Source organism: Protopterus annectens, chromosome 12.part0 (genome assembly GCF_019279795.1).
Source record: "Protopterus annectens isolate FY-2018-M chromosome 12.part0, PAN1.0, whole genome shotgun sequence".
Lineage (NCBI taxonomy): Eukaryota > Metazoa > Chordata > Ceratodontiformes > Protopteridae > Protopterus > Protopterus annectens.
In genome coordinates, this window is record NC_056746.1 from 509,449,158 (window position 1) to 509,464,373 (window position 15,216).

At 43.6% G+C, this 15,216-nt stretch overlaps 1 protein-coding gene across 2 annotated transcripts in view; it reads right to left on the reverse strand.

Moving 5' to 3' along the window:
* The window catches only part of LOC122816680 (kelch-like protein 20), a 745,290-nt gene that overhangs the window by 449,593 nt on the left and 280,481 nt on the right, over positions 1-15,216 (reverse strand). For both annotated transcript variants that reach the window (XM_044089646.1, XM_044089647.1), the window contains exon 5: positions 11,452-11,580. In XM_044089646.1, the coding sequence (XP_043945581.1) occupies positions 11,452-11,580 (129 nt within the window). The remainder of the gene's footprint in view (positions 1-11,451; positions 11,581-15,216) is intronic.

Consider the following 15,216-nt stretch of genomic DNA (forward strand, 5'->3'; position numbering starts at 1 on the left):
GGGTAAAGAATCAGGAGACAAACTAGATTCAGAAAAAAACATCATCAACAATATCTAGTACGGGGGGATAGCAAGAGGCCTGTGCTGAGGCAGTAAAAGAAAGTCTCTGAGCCTTTTCTTGGATTCTGAATAATCCTGGCTCTCCCAATGGAAATGCTCCCTCATGGTGTGCAAGGTTTCCCCAAAAGAGTAATCCTCAGGAGGAGGGGCTGAAGGGATAGATTCTTCAGCATCAGAGTCCTCATGGGGAGGAAGAGAATATCCCTGCTCTAAAGAGGAATCAGAGGAAATAGAAACCTGGTCAGAGGAGTCATAGTCAGTGTCTTGCCTAGGCCTTTTATCAGGAGGGGGATGGGAACCCCTGATCAAAGTAATTAGGTCCTCGGCCATTTTAAGCATCTGTTTCTTTGGCATAGATGACTGTCCAGGAGAATGCTGTACTTGTTTCTTTGTCTTTAATGGTGTTTTAGACTTTGCCTTGGCTGCTGAAGTGGACTTGATAGTAAGCTGAGTAGGTCTGAAAACACCCTCAGAAGCTGATGCCTGCTCAGCGGCTCTGGACCCATCTGAGGGAATAGTTTCCGTAGGCCCAATACCTTGAGTTTCCAGAGGCCTAGTTGTCTCCACGTGGGAGTCGGAAGCGGCCTGTGGCTCTGAGGTAGCGGGTGCCAGGGGCTGCGAAAGCGCCTCACTGAGAACCGGCGACTGGCCTAGAAGAGGCGTCGTCGGTTTTGGACCTCGGATGCCTGTCCTTTTCTTTGTCTTTGCATTTTTTATGAATTCCGGTCGTCGGTTGTTCCGACGGCATTATGTAGTTAAACCTTCGGCCAAAGTAATGTAAAGCAAAATCAAACAGACGCTTAATAGTACGTTGGTTGAATCTAGCACAAAACCAACAACTAGCAATGTCGTGGTCAGGGCCTAGGCAAGGAATACAGTAAGAGTGAAAGTCCTTATGAGGTATTTGCTTCCCACAAGAAATACAATTGTTAACTTTTACTGACATCGGTCTGGAGCAAGAAAAGGTTTCCCCAATGGGGTACTTAGCTTTATTGAAGACTTCGTTTCTGAAATTCAATTTTGAAAATCTCAGGAGTCGGCCAACCGGCACTTGCGAACTGCTTTTGCTTCGGGCACCGCGCGGCAAGAAAGACTGAAGAAAATGGCGTCGGCTGCATCTTATATATCCCTGGAGCGCTAACGTCAGGGAAGAGGCGATAGCAACCGACGCCGGACCAGGACTTTCGAATTCAGGCCAACTGCGGGTAGCCTGCTAGCAGGATAACCCAAGTGTAATGACTGCAACAGTGAAACACAATGAACATCGTCACTGTTCTCCAGCTGAGAACACTGACACATTTTGGAAATAGTCTCAGAAAAAGAGACGAGGGGAGAATCAGAATCAGTACTCTCTTCTTCAGTCTGAATCAGAAAACTGAAAAGAAAACCCTGCATCTGTCTTTTCATCTTCACATCCAGATTCAGAATCTTGAATCTCTTCAGGAAAAGTGGCGTCCCACTTTCTTTTACCAGAAGCCACCTTATAAAAAGGACCAATAGCCTGAATACTACTACTCTATCTACACCTGTCAAAGGAAATTTGTGGAGCAATAGATACATGTTTATTTTTCTGCTTCTTTTTCACAAGGAAAAATGGGGCCAACATTGTTATTAATGGCAGCAACAGCTTCTTCCCCAAGGATGGGCACAACATTCTGACCAAACAGGGAAGTCTTCCCTGTCCCCTCTACCAGGACCAAAAAGAGTGGCTCTCCCTTGCCAGTGATGGGACCTCAACAGCCACAGAAGACATGACTAACCCCCAGTCCAAAGTGACCGCAGATGCTATACCAGAGGGATCCAGGGTAAAAGAGGAGTGGTCTGAGGAACCATTTTTCGTCACAGCAGAGTCACCCACCAGTGGCTAAGGCAAACATCTAGCCTGCTATGGTGGAAAAGGTTTGCTTAACATTTTCTTTTTGTGAATGGAAGAAGGACCAACCATGGGACTGGTTGCTTGCTCCATAGTCAAGCCAAAATTGGTGCCTCTTTCCTAGGGAAAACATGAAGCATAAGCCAGTAAAAATTTAGTCTTTAAAAGTTACTTTTTTCATGTAAAAAGCACATTGCCAGCCCCACAAAGTAAAATGAACACAATTTCTCCACAGAAAAAAATGTTTTTCAACTACTTTAAATCACTTTTAAGCTGGCAGGAAAAAAGTGTACTCCTGTTTAAGAGTGTCAGGACATCCATTTAAGACACAGACTCCTGCCTTAAAAATAATTTTCTTAAGTAAGAAAGTACAATAGAACAAAACATTTTTAATATGGAAGTTTTTTTTCCCCAAAGAGAACTTACCCACCCAACAAAGGAACAGTCCAAGCAGAGTACAGATTCTCAAAAGCCTGTGCTTTCTTTAACAGCAGGAAAGTGGTGAAAGGCTTGGCACCCAAACCTGTCTTTTTGGTGAACTCGGACCACACTGATTAATGGTTTGGGCAAGTGGAAGGTGCCCAGAAGCTTTGGAAGTTGTCCAGCTGTTATATCCTTTGCAGGATATAACCCATACAGCTAAGGCTGCTGCAGCAGTGATCAATATAATAAACATCCTTCATCTGCAATTGGTCAAAAGATGGTCAATGCCATAAGTCATAACACCTAGAGACAATGACTTGCAAATCCATTTTTGCTGAAAGTTGCTGTCTAACTTGACACTCAAGAATGGAAATTCTGTCCTGTCTGCCGGTCTGGCTTTTGCTTGATAGTGTATCCAAATGTCTCTCTATAAAGGTCATTGCCCAAGTGGCACTCTATAAAGTTTAGTGCCTATGACAGCTCCATTTGGGACTTGGTTGTGCTCATTGTAATCCCAAAGCACTGGAACAAACAGAGTAGGGTTTCTCTTGCTTGAAACCATGACTCTTGAGTGGGACTGCTAGGAGTCAAAGGATAAATTTCTGTTCCAGACAATCTATGGTAGACTGTCAATGCAGTCATGCAGTTATGAATACCACATAGATTGTGGTGAGACAAAAAGGATCCTGAACTGAAACTGACTGTTTCTGACCCTAAAATGTAGGAACCTCCAGAACTCCTTGGCAATTCTGACATGCACTTATATGTCCAAAAGAGCCAAACAACACATCCAGTCTCCCTCCAAAAGACATGGAAGGATACACTATGTTGTGGCCATCCTGAACTTTACATCTGGTAAATGGCTGCTGAAATCTAAAAATCAGTCTTTAGACCTACACTTTCTTTGAACGAAACAGAACCCTGAAAAGTATTTAGACCCTTTCTGGTCTGGTGGAAACTTTTGGATTGCCTTTTTTTCTTAAGGAAGTGAAAAACCTCTATTCTGGTCACACCCTTCTAATGAGGTGAAATGTCAGAAAGTGAAAATGAGTGTAAATGGGTCTAAAAAAGATAAAGGAATGATACAGTCTCTAGATATGATGTTCCCTATCCACTTAACATGTTGATGGCCTTCCATGTGGGAAAATGGAGGGACACTTGTTCCCGCTACAGTCTCCAGAGTAGGACAGGTGGGCAAGCCCCCCAAATGCCTCTAGTAGGGGTGCAGAAGCAGTGATGAGTGGTGTACTCCCTTTGGGGCAGCACAATCCTTGTAACTGCTATGATCTGTGCCAATTGAGCCAGTGATGTTGCTGAGACCTGGTGCCTAGGACTGAGTAGAACCAACTCCTTTTTGCTGGAGGGTCTGAGGGGATGAAGGGGAAGAAAGGCTTTTTCTGTTTCCCTTGTCCTGGAAAAGGAAGGCTGAGAAGAATAAAATGTCACTCCAGTGAATGATCAAAACTGATTGCTCTTTTTCCTTCATGCCCTAGAAATGTTGGCCAATTTCAGGATCAAACAGCAAAGGAGCCTTGAAGTGTGCATACATACATAAATGCCAACCGAATGTCCTCTATGAAAGTGTTAAGGTGCAGCCAGGAATACCGCCACATGACCAGAATACATCCCATCCCTCTGTAAAAGTAACTCTTCTTGTTTAGAGATTAGAGGATGTTAGATCATGAGTTTGAAGTAAGTTTTATTTGTAGCCAAGGCTGTTTGAATTCAAGTGAACACATTACGTTATGGGAAGAAATTGGAAAATGGGGAAGAGGGATACAGAGTATCATGGGAAGGTGAGGTGCAAATGTAGCCATGAAAAGTATCTGTCAAGCTGAGAGCATGCATGGTGCACCAAGTCCTGATGGTTAGCAAAGAATGAATTCTCTTTAGGTAGATCTATTGTTACCTTTTGCTTTAAAAGAGGAAGAGGCAGCTGCATACCTGAGGAATGGTTCCTGGAGTCCATCCATCATGAAAATCCAGCTTCCATTATTGGAATCACTTTTTTTCAAGGAATCCCTGAACTGTTCCCATACATTCTTGGAAGTTCAAAGTTTCCTTATCTGATGTTTGGCATCGAGACCTGGACATATGCATGAAGGCATGGAACTCAGGGCCAGCAAAAACTGCCTTCCTGTGATTGCTGCCTGCTTAGCTTTCTGGCTTGTCTTGGGTGAGGAACACCTTCATCTACAAATGGTTCAAAGCAAGATTATTGCTTGTGAAGACTTGAGGAAGGACTCAAGATATTAAAATAATGCTGCTTCTGTTAATATGTAAAACTGTTTCTCTAGTGAGTGGGAAATATGTGAAAAATGGTAAAAAGAAAGTACAGTTGTGTACCTACCATAAATGTAGATGTTCGAGTGTATTCACTGTTGCAGTCATTACAATTGGGTTATCCTGCTGGCAGGCTACTTGCAGTCGGCCCGAGTTCCAAAGTCTAGGTCCGGCGTCGGTTGCTGTCGCCTCCTCCCTGACGTCAGTGAGCAAGGGGTATAAAAGATGCAGCCAACGCCATTTTCTTCAGTTTTTCTTGCCCCAGATGTCAGGTGCCCCTAAAATGGTAGGCTAAATTATGCCAATAAGCATGCATATACAAAAATCAACTTTTCCTTCATCTACAAGCAAATACACCACATAGGTTGTATAGAATAGAGAAGTACAGATAAGTCCCAGCAAGGTAAAAAGGGGGATGGTGGGAGGGTAACCTGGACTTCAACAGTGAATACACTCGAACATCTACATTTATGGCAGGTACACAACTGTACTATGTTCATCGTGTTTCACTGTTGCAGTCATTACAATTGGGTTGAATCCCAAAGCTAAGGCTGGGAGGCTGGTGCTAAATAGGATTAGGAGAGGCTATCAGGCCCTGCAAAATTGCAGTGGCAAAGCCTGCCCTGGACTTAGAGAGGTAAGTGATAGTGCTTTGTAAAAGTATGCACTGAACTCCAAGTTGCAGCCTCTAAGATGTCTTTGGTTGGTACTCCTCTGAGGAAGGCTGCTGAAGTGGCTGCTGCTCTGGTTGAATGTGGCCTAATGCCCTTAGGCACTGATTTGCCATGCTGTGAATAGCAGAAATGAATGCAGTGGCTTATCCACTTTGAAATAGTCTGTTTTGAGATAGGCTTTCCTTGTGATCCTGCAGCATATGCCACTAGAAGTTGTTCCATCTTTCTGAAAGCTTCGGTTCTGTCCAAGTAGAAGCGTAGCTGCCTGTGAATGTCCAAAGAATGCAGAAGTCTCTCACCCTTATTCTGTGGGTTTAGATAAAAAGTAGGCAAATTAATTATTTGGTTAAGGGCCACACTGGACACTACCTTAGGGATAAATGTAGGGTTTGTCCTTAGAGAAACCCTGTCAGAATGGAAAATGATAAAAGGTTCCACAGCCATGAGTGCCTGTAACTCTGAGACTCGTCTAGCGGAGGTAATTGCTAGGAGCAGAGCTGTTTTCCAGGATAAGAATTTTATATCAGCTGCAGAGGCTGGCTCAAACGGAGTCAGTGTGACTTTTTCCAAGACATAGTTGAGGTCCCATGCAGGTATTGGTGCTCTCCTTGGAGGTCTTATGTTTTTGGCCCCGCTGAGGTACTGCCTTAGTAATGGATGAGAAAAAATAGGTGGTTCTGTATTGTAATGAGCTGAAATGGCAGCGGGAAGAATTTTAATTGATGAAAAGGAAAGGCCTTTATCCAGCATCTCAGTTAAGTATTGCAAAATCTGAGGAATATTTGGAACAGTCGTGTCAATATCTTGTGCCTGGTTCCAAGCACAGAATCTCTTCCATTTTTCTGCATAAGATTTTCTGGTGCTAGGCCTCCGGGCCTCCAAAATAACATCCATCACTGCTTTAGAGAGAAGTGTGTCTTGAATGGCTACATTATTCGCCATGCTGCCAGGTTTAAGGTCCTGAGTTGGCTGTGCAGTATCATACTGTCTTGTTGGGTCAATAAATGAGGAATTTGAGGTAATGTCCAAGCTGGGCATTGAGACAAGCTCTTTAGGATTGGGTGCCAGTGCTGGCGGGGCCAGTCTGGGGCAATCAGTATCATTTTTGGCTTCTCTTGTCTGACCTTGAGGAGTACCTTGGGGAGGAGAGGCAGAGGAGGAAAGGCATATACTGTTAGGTTTTTCCAGCTGAAAGATAGAGCATCCACTTTCCATGCTTGCTTGTGATAAGTCCTTGTGCAGAATCTCTGTAGTTGGCAGTTGTGAGGGGAGGCAATGTCTATGTCTGGGGCACCCCCAGTTCCTTGTTATCATGCTGAAGACTTGTGGATCCAATTTCCACTTGTGGGAATCCATTAGGTTTCTGCTTAGTTCGTCTGCCAGAGTATTTAACCTTCCTGGCAGGAATTGTGCTTGCAGATGTACTTGGTAAGTCAGTGCTGTGTCCCACAAGTTCATGGCTAGTCTGCAGAGGGAGTAGGAATGCGTGCCCTCCTGCTTGTTTATGTACCACATGACTGTAGTATTGTCCATCTTTATCAGTAGTTGTCCTGGATGAAGCATATCCTTGAAGGCCGTCAGGGCATTCTAAACAGCTAGCATCTCTTTTTGATTGATATGTAGATGCATTTGACTTGCGGACCATGTGCCCTGAATACATCTTTCTGCCATATGGGCCCCCCAGGCATAATCTGATGCATCTGTTGTCGATGTCTGCCTGGCTGTGGGTAAGGTGAATGGCTGTCCCGTGTTGAGGTGACAGGCTTTTGCCCACCATCGAAACTCCTGTTGCAGGCAGGGAATGAGGGTAATTATTGTTTCCAGGCTGTGGCAATGTTGAGTCCAAACACTTTTTAGATACCACTGAAGTTTCCTCATATGCATATGGAATTAGTAGTATGCAGGATGCCATGAAGCCCAAAGCCTGCAGAATTTTTCTTGCAGATAACTGGGTCTTTGTTGCCAACATTTTGAAATAAGTAGTCAGTTGTCAGTGTTTGTCTGGCATGAGATAAGCCATCTGGGTGGTTGTATTTAAGCTTGCACCCAGGAATATTATCTCTTGAGAGGGTACAAGTTTTGATTTTTTTTCATTTACTGAGTACCCTAGACCTGTAAGTAATCTTTTTACAAACGCCAGATGCTGTAGTAGGATGTCCTTGTTCTCTACTTGAATAAGGCAGTCGTCCAAGTAAGAATATATTTGTATTCCTCTTTGTCTGCAAAATGCAATTACTGGTGCCAGGCATTTTGTGAAGACCCTGGGCACAGTAGATAAGCCAAAGGGCAGTGCAGAGAATTGGTAGTGCATTGAGCCAGCTATAAATCTGAGGTATCTTCTGCATGATTGTCTGATTGGGACATGCAGGTATGCCTCTTTTAGGTCTAAAGTCACAAGCCAAGCTTTCTTGCCCAGCATGGGCAGAAGCTGCTGCAGAATTAACATTTTGAATTTTGGAATATCCAGGTATGTGTTTAGGATAGACAGGTCCAGTATTGGTCTCCAGGCTTTGTCCTTTCTGGGTACCAAAAATAGCCTTGAGTAAAATCCTTGTCCCTGCTCTTGCTGTGATACTTGCTGAATGGCTCTCATGTCCATGAGAGATGAAACTTGTTTTTGTACCTCTGCCCATTGACTGCGTGGCAGGTCTGGCATACCGTTTGGCCTTGGCAGGGTGTGAAAGTGGAACCTGTAGCCTTGATATATGATATTTAAGACCAATTTGTCCCGGGTGATCATGTGCCAATTTTGTGAAAAAAGTGCTAGTTTCCCCCCCAAAGGAGCTGCCAGAAGAAAAGTGCTTGGTGCTGGCAGGGGGAAGTCATTGAGACTCGTTTCCTGTATGGCTGTGATTTTTCCTCTCCACTTTTGGAGGTAGAAGCACCCCATTGTTTAGGCCTGTATGAGCCTTGGGGCTGTGATCTGCCTCTGGGGCGTCTGTAGCTGCCTCTTTGTGGCCTGTCTGACACTGGAAAGGACCAATTCTTTGTAGGCCAGTTCCTATTAAATCTGGGAGGCTGTACCTGTAAGAAATCCTTCACTGTTTGCATAGATTTAGCTTTGTCCTCCATTTTCTTCAACACCTCTTCTGATTTAACAACAAACAAGGTATCATGTCGTAAGGGAGCATCTAATAGTTTTGCTTTAACATGATAGGGCAGATTCTGTTCTTTTAACCAAGCATGCCTCCTAATGACAGAACCTGTAACTGCGGCCCTGCAGGAGGCCTCTAGAGAGTCAAAACCACATTGCAAAGTATGCTTTCCCACTTGTTCAGCTGCATGCAATAAATCCTGCATTTCTTTGTTTTCTGCACATTCTGAATTTGCCAACATTTTCTGTTTAAGCAGTGACATAAGATATTGCTGATATTTAGGCATATGAAACTGACAATTTAAAGCTCTTACCGCCAAGGTAGCAGAAGTATAAATCTTTTTCCCCCATCTGTCCAGGGCCCTTGAATCCCTATCAGAGGGGATAGGGTTTTTTGCAGTGGAAGCTTTGACCCCCTTGGGACCCTGAGAAATAGTTTCTGGGTCAGCAGCAGGGTTTTTGTAAAGAAATTTATGTGAATCAAGAACCCTGCAGTATCTATCTGGCTTAACAACAGCTGGTGGTAAAGAGTCAGGAGACAGACCGGACCCTGAAAATACATCATCTACACTGTCTAAAACAGGAGGAATAGCAAGGGGCCTGTGCTGAGGTAATAAAAGAAAGTATCTGAGCCTTTTCTTGGATTCAGAGTAATCTTGGCTCTCCCAGTGGAAATGCTCCCTCATAGTATGCAGGGTCTCCTCAAAAGAATAATCCTCAGGAGGAGAAGCTGAAGGCATAGATTCTTCCGCATCAGAATCCTCATAGGGAGGAAGGGAATATTCCTGTTCAGAAGAGGAATCAGAGGAAATGGAAACCTGATCTGAAGATTCATATTCTATCTCTTGCCTAGGCCTCTTATCAGGAGGGGGATGGGAACCCCTGATCAAAGTAATTAGGTCTTCAGCCATTTTAAGCATCTGTTTTTTAGGCATGGAGGCCTGTCCAGGAGAATGCTGTACTTGTTTCTTTGTCTTTAGAGCTGCTTTAGTCTTTGCCTTTGAAGCTGAAGTTGGTTTTACATATAACTGTGTAGGTCTGAAAACACTCTCAGAAGCCGATGCCTGCTCAGCGGCTCCAGACTCATCGGAGGGAATAGTTTCCGAGTGTCCAATACCTTGAGTTTCCAGTGGCCTAGTCAACTCCACGTGGGAGTCGGAAGCGGCCTGTGGCTCTGAGGTAGCGAGCGTCAGGGGCTGCAAAAGCACCTCACTGAGAACCGGCGACAGGCCTAACAGAAGCCTCGTCGTCGGTTTTGGACCTCGGATGCCTGTCCTTTTCTTTTTCTTTGCGCTTTTTATAAACTCCGGTAGTCGGCTGTTCCAACGGCATTATATAATTGAATCTTCTGCCAAAGTAATGAAATGCAAAATCACACCGACGCTTAATAGTGCGTTGGTTAAATCTAGCACAAAATCGACAACTAGCAACGTCCTGGTCAGGGCCTAGGCAAGGAATACAGTAAGAATGAAAATCCTTATGAGGTATTTGCTTCCCACAAGAAATACAATTATTAACTTTTTCTGACATCGGTCTGGAGCAAGAAAAAAGTTTCCCCAATGGGGTACTTAGCTTTAATGAACACTTCGGCTCTGAAATTCGAATTTGAAAATCTCAGGAGTCGGCCAACCGGCACTTGCGAACTGCTTTTGCTTCGGGCACCGCACAGCAAGAAAGACTGAAGAAAATGGCGCCGGCTGCATCGTTTATACCCCTGGCGCACTGACGTCAGGGAGGAGGCGACAGCAACCGATGCCGGACCTAGACTTTTGAACTCGGGCCGACTGTGGGTAGCCTGCCAGCAGGATAACTCAATTGTAATGACTGCAACAGTGAAACACGATGAACATCAGAAGAATACATGCATAAATGTAGGGTACAAAAGTGAACCACGTGCATATCTATGTCAGTGCGCTGAAGCCTGAGGCTGCATTCATCTCTACAGGGAAGACGGATGCTGCTTTTGAAATTAAAGACACAGAAGATACAGATAATGTGGGACATAACCCAAATGGTATGATGACTCTCCACTTTTTAGCTTCAGTATAGAAAAGAGGCACAAAAATTATTTTTTTTTTAATTTATTTTTTTCTCCCTTCTGCCTGCCAGCCATCTAGCCCTTCTAATGGTACACAGGTCCGGTCATTCACTGGCAGTAAGGAATACCCATTCAGATGTACCACTGGCTTGAGTAGCCACAGTGCACATTCCTCACTGACCAGCTCCTACTTTCTGACACTATCATATCACAACACTGAAGCAGCAGACATAGTTAACCATGAAACCTCTCCCCTCCTCTTTTAACACAGACACCACCCACTCTCTGTGAGAGCACCATCAAATCGCCTGAGCTGCTACTTGAACTCACGTCATCTGGGTTGTGGTCAGAGCTTTACCGGGCTAGCAAAAGAGGCACAAAAATTATCATTCACATCACCTTTTGTTCTTTGGCGAATCACCTATTTTATGGGAGCTTTGAGCAACTTTTGACCATGGAAATTTTATTAGGGAAGAAAAATCACTGTAGAGGAATAGAAACAAAAATATTTGACTGGCTATGAGATATCATTTGACCTACAATGATTATCCTGCTGAACTGACAAAATAAAAGACTGCCTTCTCCCTCCCACATCTGTGCCAGCTATGAAAAATATGATGGTTTCACAAAATTAAGCATTGACTGTGCCTGAAATTGAGGATTTCAAAGGACAAAAGCAGGGCAACCCTATGCATTAAAAATCCATGGAGTTAAGGATAACATAGACCTATTTACATATACAGTAATGAGTGGAAGCAAATTAAAAAGCAGAATAAAAAAATATTAACACTACAACCAAGATTTCTAGCTCAATCCAGTTTAAAAATTCTGACTTTTTTTTCTGAACATGGATAATCTGTTTAAGAAAGAAGTCTGAAAACGATTCATTTAAACTGCAGATTAATCACAATTTCTGATCAAAACTTAAAAACAGGATACCTAATGCAAAAACTTTAACAACTCTACAAAACAGACACAGAATCATTGTCTTAAGAGAAGGAAATACCTAGTTCTGATCGTGCAACATTCATTGGAGCCATTTCTTGCCAAGAATCAAGACACGGATCATATCGCCACATCTCCCTGCTAGCAGAGCCATCTGGAAACTCTCCTCCAGCTAGATAAATCATACAACCTAAAAGTAAGACATATTATGTAACATTCAAAGGCCTGAAGTTTGCCATCACTGAAGATCATTTAACTCTATATTAAGCAAATAGCTTTTGAAACAAAAACACTGAACTATAGACAGACTATTTAATTTAACTGATCAATGCAACAAAAAGGCTATAATTTTGTCTGTGACAGGTGGTAGGTTGGTATAATGGTTAAGGTATTTACCTTACAGACACAAGGTGCAGGGTTTGATTCTCACACGGGGTAATTCTCTAGGCTTAAAATAGCCCACAAGGGCAGTTTACCTAGTACTAATCTATGAACATGCCTCTGGGAATGGACTTAGTAGCTATAGACAGATACAGAGTAAAACAAACTGCCTAATAGTAATGGCATGCCTGAGTGAAGGGTTAGTAAAATAACAACACCCCCCCTCCAGCAAAGAATGAAAGCATTCTGTTTACAGCATAAAATATATGAGACAGTGCATTTGAATGAGTATGACTTTTAAAATGTGTGGAAACTTATGCTGTTAGTTTCTATTTTCCAAATGGGTAGAAAAACAGGAGAAAGTCCTCTGTGAATACTGAAGAAGGACCCTTGTGTATATCCCACTCTGAAATGCATGACCTTCTGAAGACAGTATATTAGGGACAAACAAAGATGCTGGTATGCCCCTGTGGAAGTCAGGACATTATGTTACCAAAAATAAACGTGCAAGAGTGCAGTCAGTGGACAAGCAGCTGGTATCCTGTGTACATGAGTGCACTACAGAAGTGTAATGAAAAAGTTCAGCCATGTAAGAATTTACCATAACCGTAGATGTCCTGCTAATAACTGCTGCAGTATTCCAGTGCTTGTGGGATATCCTGTCAAGAGTAACAATGTCTAGCCAGTGTACCAAAGCCAAAAACCTTCTTAACAAACCGCGTCCAGTGATGTCCTCAGCCCATGGGTGTAGGGTTACATAAGTGGATATATCGGCTTGACATCCTCCAAACTATCTTGCCCCAGGAGGACAGCCTAAGTGCACCAAGTATGAAAAAAAAGTCAAACTAAGATGATGGAAGCTAACTTCCCATCTTGGTCCACTCAGCACAGGAACAGAAAAATGATGGGGTAAGAAAGGAGGGAAGCAATATTGTAACAGTGAGAAGTAGGGCATTTACTGTTCTTACACAACTGCACTATGTTTGTTTGTTTATTTGCAGTTTGTTGACCGGGAAAGTCCATTGGGCCAAAAATAACCCTTTTTCAATGGAGGCCCGGGGAGAAAAACTCCACATACAGTATTACAACAGTGAATAACAATACAAATATTGCAAGATGAAAAACAAATAGATTGACAAAGAAATAATAATAAAAAAGTTATGTACTCACCATAATGTTTCCACCCGAGTAGTTCTACTTCATTTGTCTTCAACCTGTGGAATACAGATCCATATCGGATCCGAGCCAGCAACTTCACAGGCATCTGCTCTGAGCTCCAAGCTCCTCCCCCTACCCATAATACACCACCACCACCACCTTCCTTCCCTCAGATCGAGTTTGCTGCACCCTAAACCGCACAACCCGACCCAATATAACTTACCGCACACAACTTGTGCTACCACCTGAAACATAGACCAAAGCCACTAAAGTGTGCTCTGCTACATGCCAAGATGGTAAGGCCAGGGGACGGAGGGAGGGACGGTTGAAGACAAATAAAGTAGAACTACTCAGATGGAATGTTATGGTGAGTACATAACTTCTTTATCTGAAGTAGTTTACTTCATTTTATCTTCAACCTGTGGGACAGAGTCCCTAGCTACTAAACACTTAGGTGGTTCTCATGGAAGGATATTCCGGAGCACCGCGGAGCCATTGGATGCTCACCCTCTAGATATCAAATCCAATTTATAGTGAGAAATAAAGGTATGAGATGAGGACCAAGTAGCCGCAGAACAAATGTCATCTAAGGATACACTAGACCAAAAGGTCACGAAAGTAGCCATGGACCTTGTGGAATGAGCTCTAACCTGACCCGGAGACAAGCCTTTGTCCTTGTAAATCTGAAGGATGCAGAGAGAAATCCATCTAGCAATGGTCACCTTGGAAATGGGTTTGCTCAAAAAAGGTTTAGAGAAGGACACAAACAACTAGTCAGATTTGCGAAAGGGTTTGGTCCCGTGTAAATAGAAACGTAGTTGTCTATGAACATCTAACAAATGCAACTTGTATTAAGCTTTATTTTTGAAATTTGGAAAGAAAACAGGTAAATAGATAGTCTGATTGATATTGATCTCAGATGCCACTTTTGGAAGAAAGGAGGGATTGGTACAAAGAGAAACCCTAACCTTATGGAAAACCATATATGGAACCTTGACAGACAATGCCTGAAGTTCTGAGATCCTCTTAGCCACGGTGATGGCCACTAGGAAGGTTGTCTTCAAAGACAGAAATTTAAGATCTGCAGTTGCCGTGAGTTCAAAAGGGGGGGGGGCAACCAGAGCTTGCAATACCATAGTAAGGTCCCAAGGGGGAGTTGGATCTTTGACCAAAGGACGCAAGAGAAATGTACCTTTGATAAAAGCTTTGCACAATCTGGAAGAAGCCAAAGAAGCCATGTTCTCACCAATGTGGAAATTAGAAATGGCAGCTAGCTGAACTTTCACTGTAGAAGAGCTAGCCCCTTGTTGAAAAATGTCAAGGATAGCCGGAATTGGAGCCATGAAAGGGCCTAAAGCCCTTCCATTAGCTATGGTAAATCTTCCTGGTGGACGATTTATGGGCTGCCATCAGAATAGTCTTTACCAAAGAAGACAAACTGGGAGTCCTAGCAATTAAGGGAACTGGAGCAGCCAAACCGTGAGCTTCAGACTGTCCAGGTTCGGACAAGGGACCCTCAAGGGGTGAGAGATGAGATCTGGAAGGGGATCCAAGATCCAAGGAGGAGCTAAAAGATGAGACCAGATGAAGGGAAACCATACCTGGTGAGGCCAAAACGGGGCAATGAGGATCACTTTGCTCCCCAGTCAATGTGCCTTCTGGAGGAACTTTGGAATAAGAGGTAAAGGAGGGTAAGCATAAAGAAGTCTGGGAGGCCAAGCATGAACTAGAGCGTCTCGGGGGGATTCCCCCGGTGGAGGGCTCAGAGCTAAGAACTCGCTGCACTTTGCATTGGAAGGAGATGCGAACAGAACGTAGCAAGGCCGACCCCACACTAGAAAGATCTGCTCTGCTACTAAAGGATTCAGAGACCACTCGTAAGGTATCAGAATAGTCCGGCTTAGTTTGTCTGCCAGTATGTTGGACCATCCCAGAATGTGCGTTGCTATTAGAAAATGAGTGGTGGAGATCGCCCATTCCCAAACTCTCATAGCTTTGCGACAGAGGGGTAGGATCTGGTCCCTCCCTGTTTGTTGATGTACCAGACCATCGTCATGTTGTCTGAATTGCAATAGTTTCTAGAGGGAGAAAGGCACCTGCAACACTAAAAGGACCGCCCTCATCTCTAGAACACTGATATGCAAACTGGTCCATGGTCACTGTGGTTTGGGCAGGAGCTGTGACAAAAGGTTGTCCTTCTAGTATTTCCGAAGAATGCATCCACCAGAAGAGAGACAACCTGCAGACTTTGCTTATGTGTACTGGATGTGTCAATGGAAGATCCAAC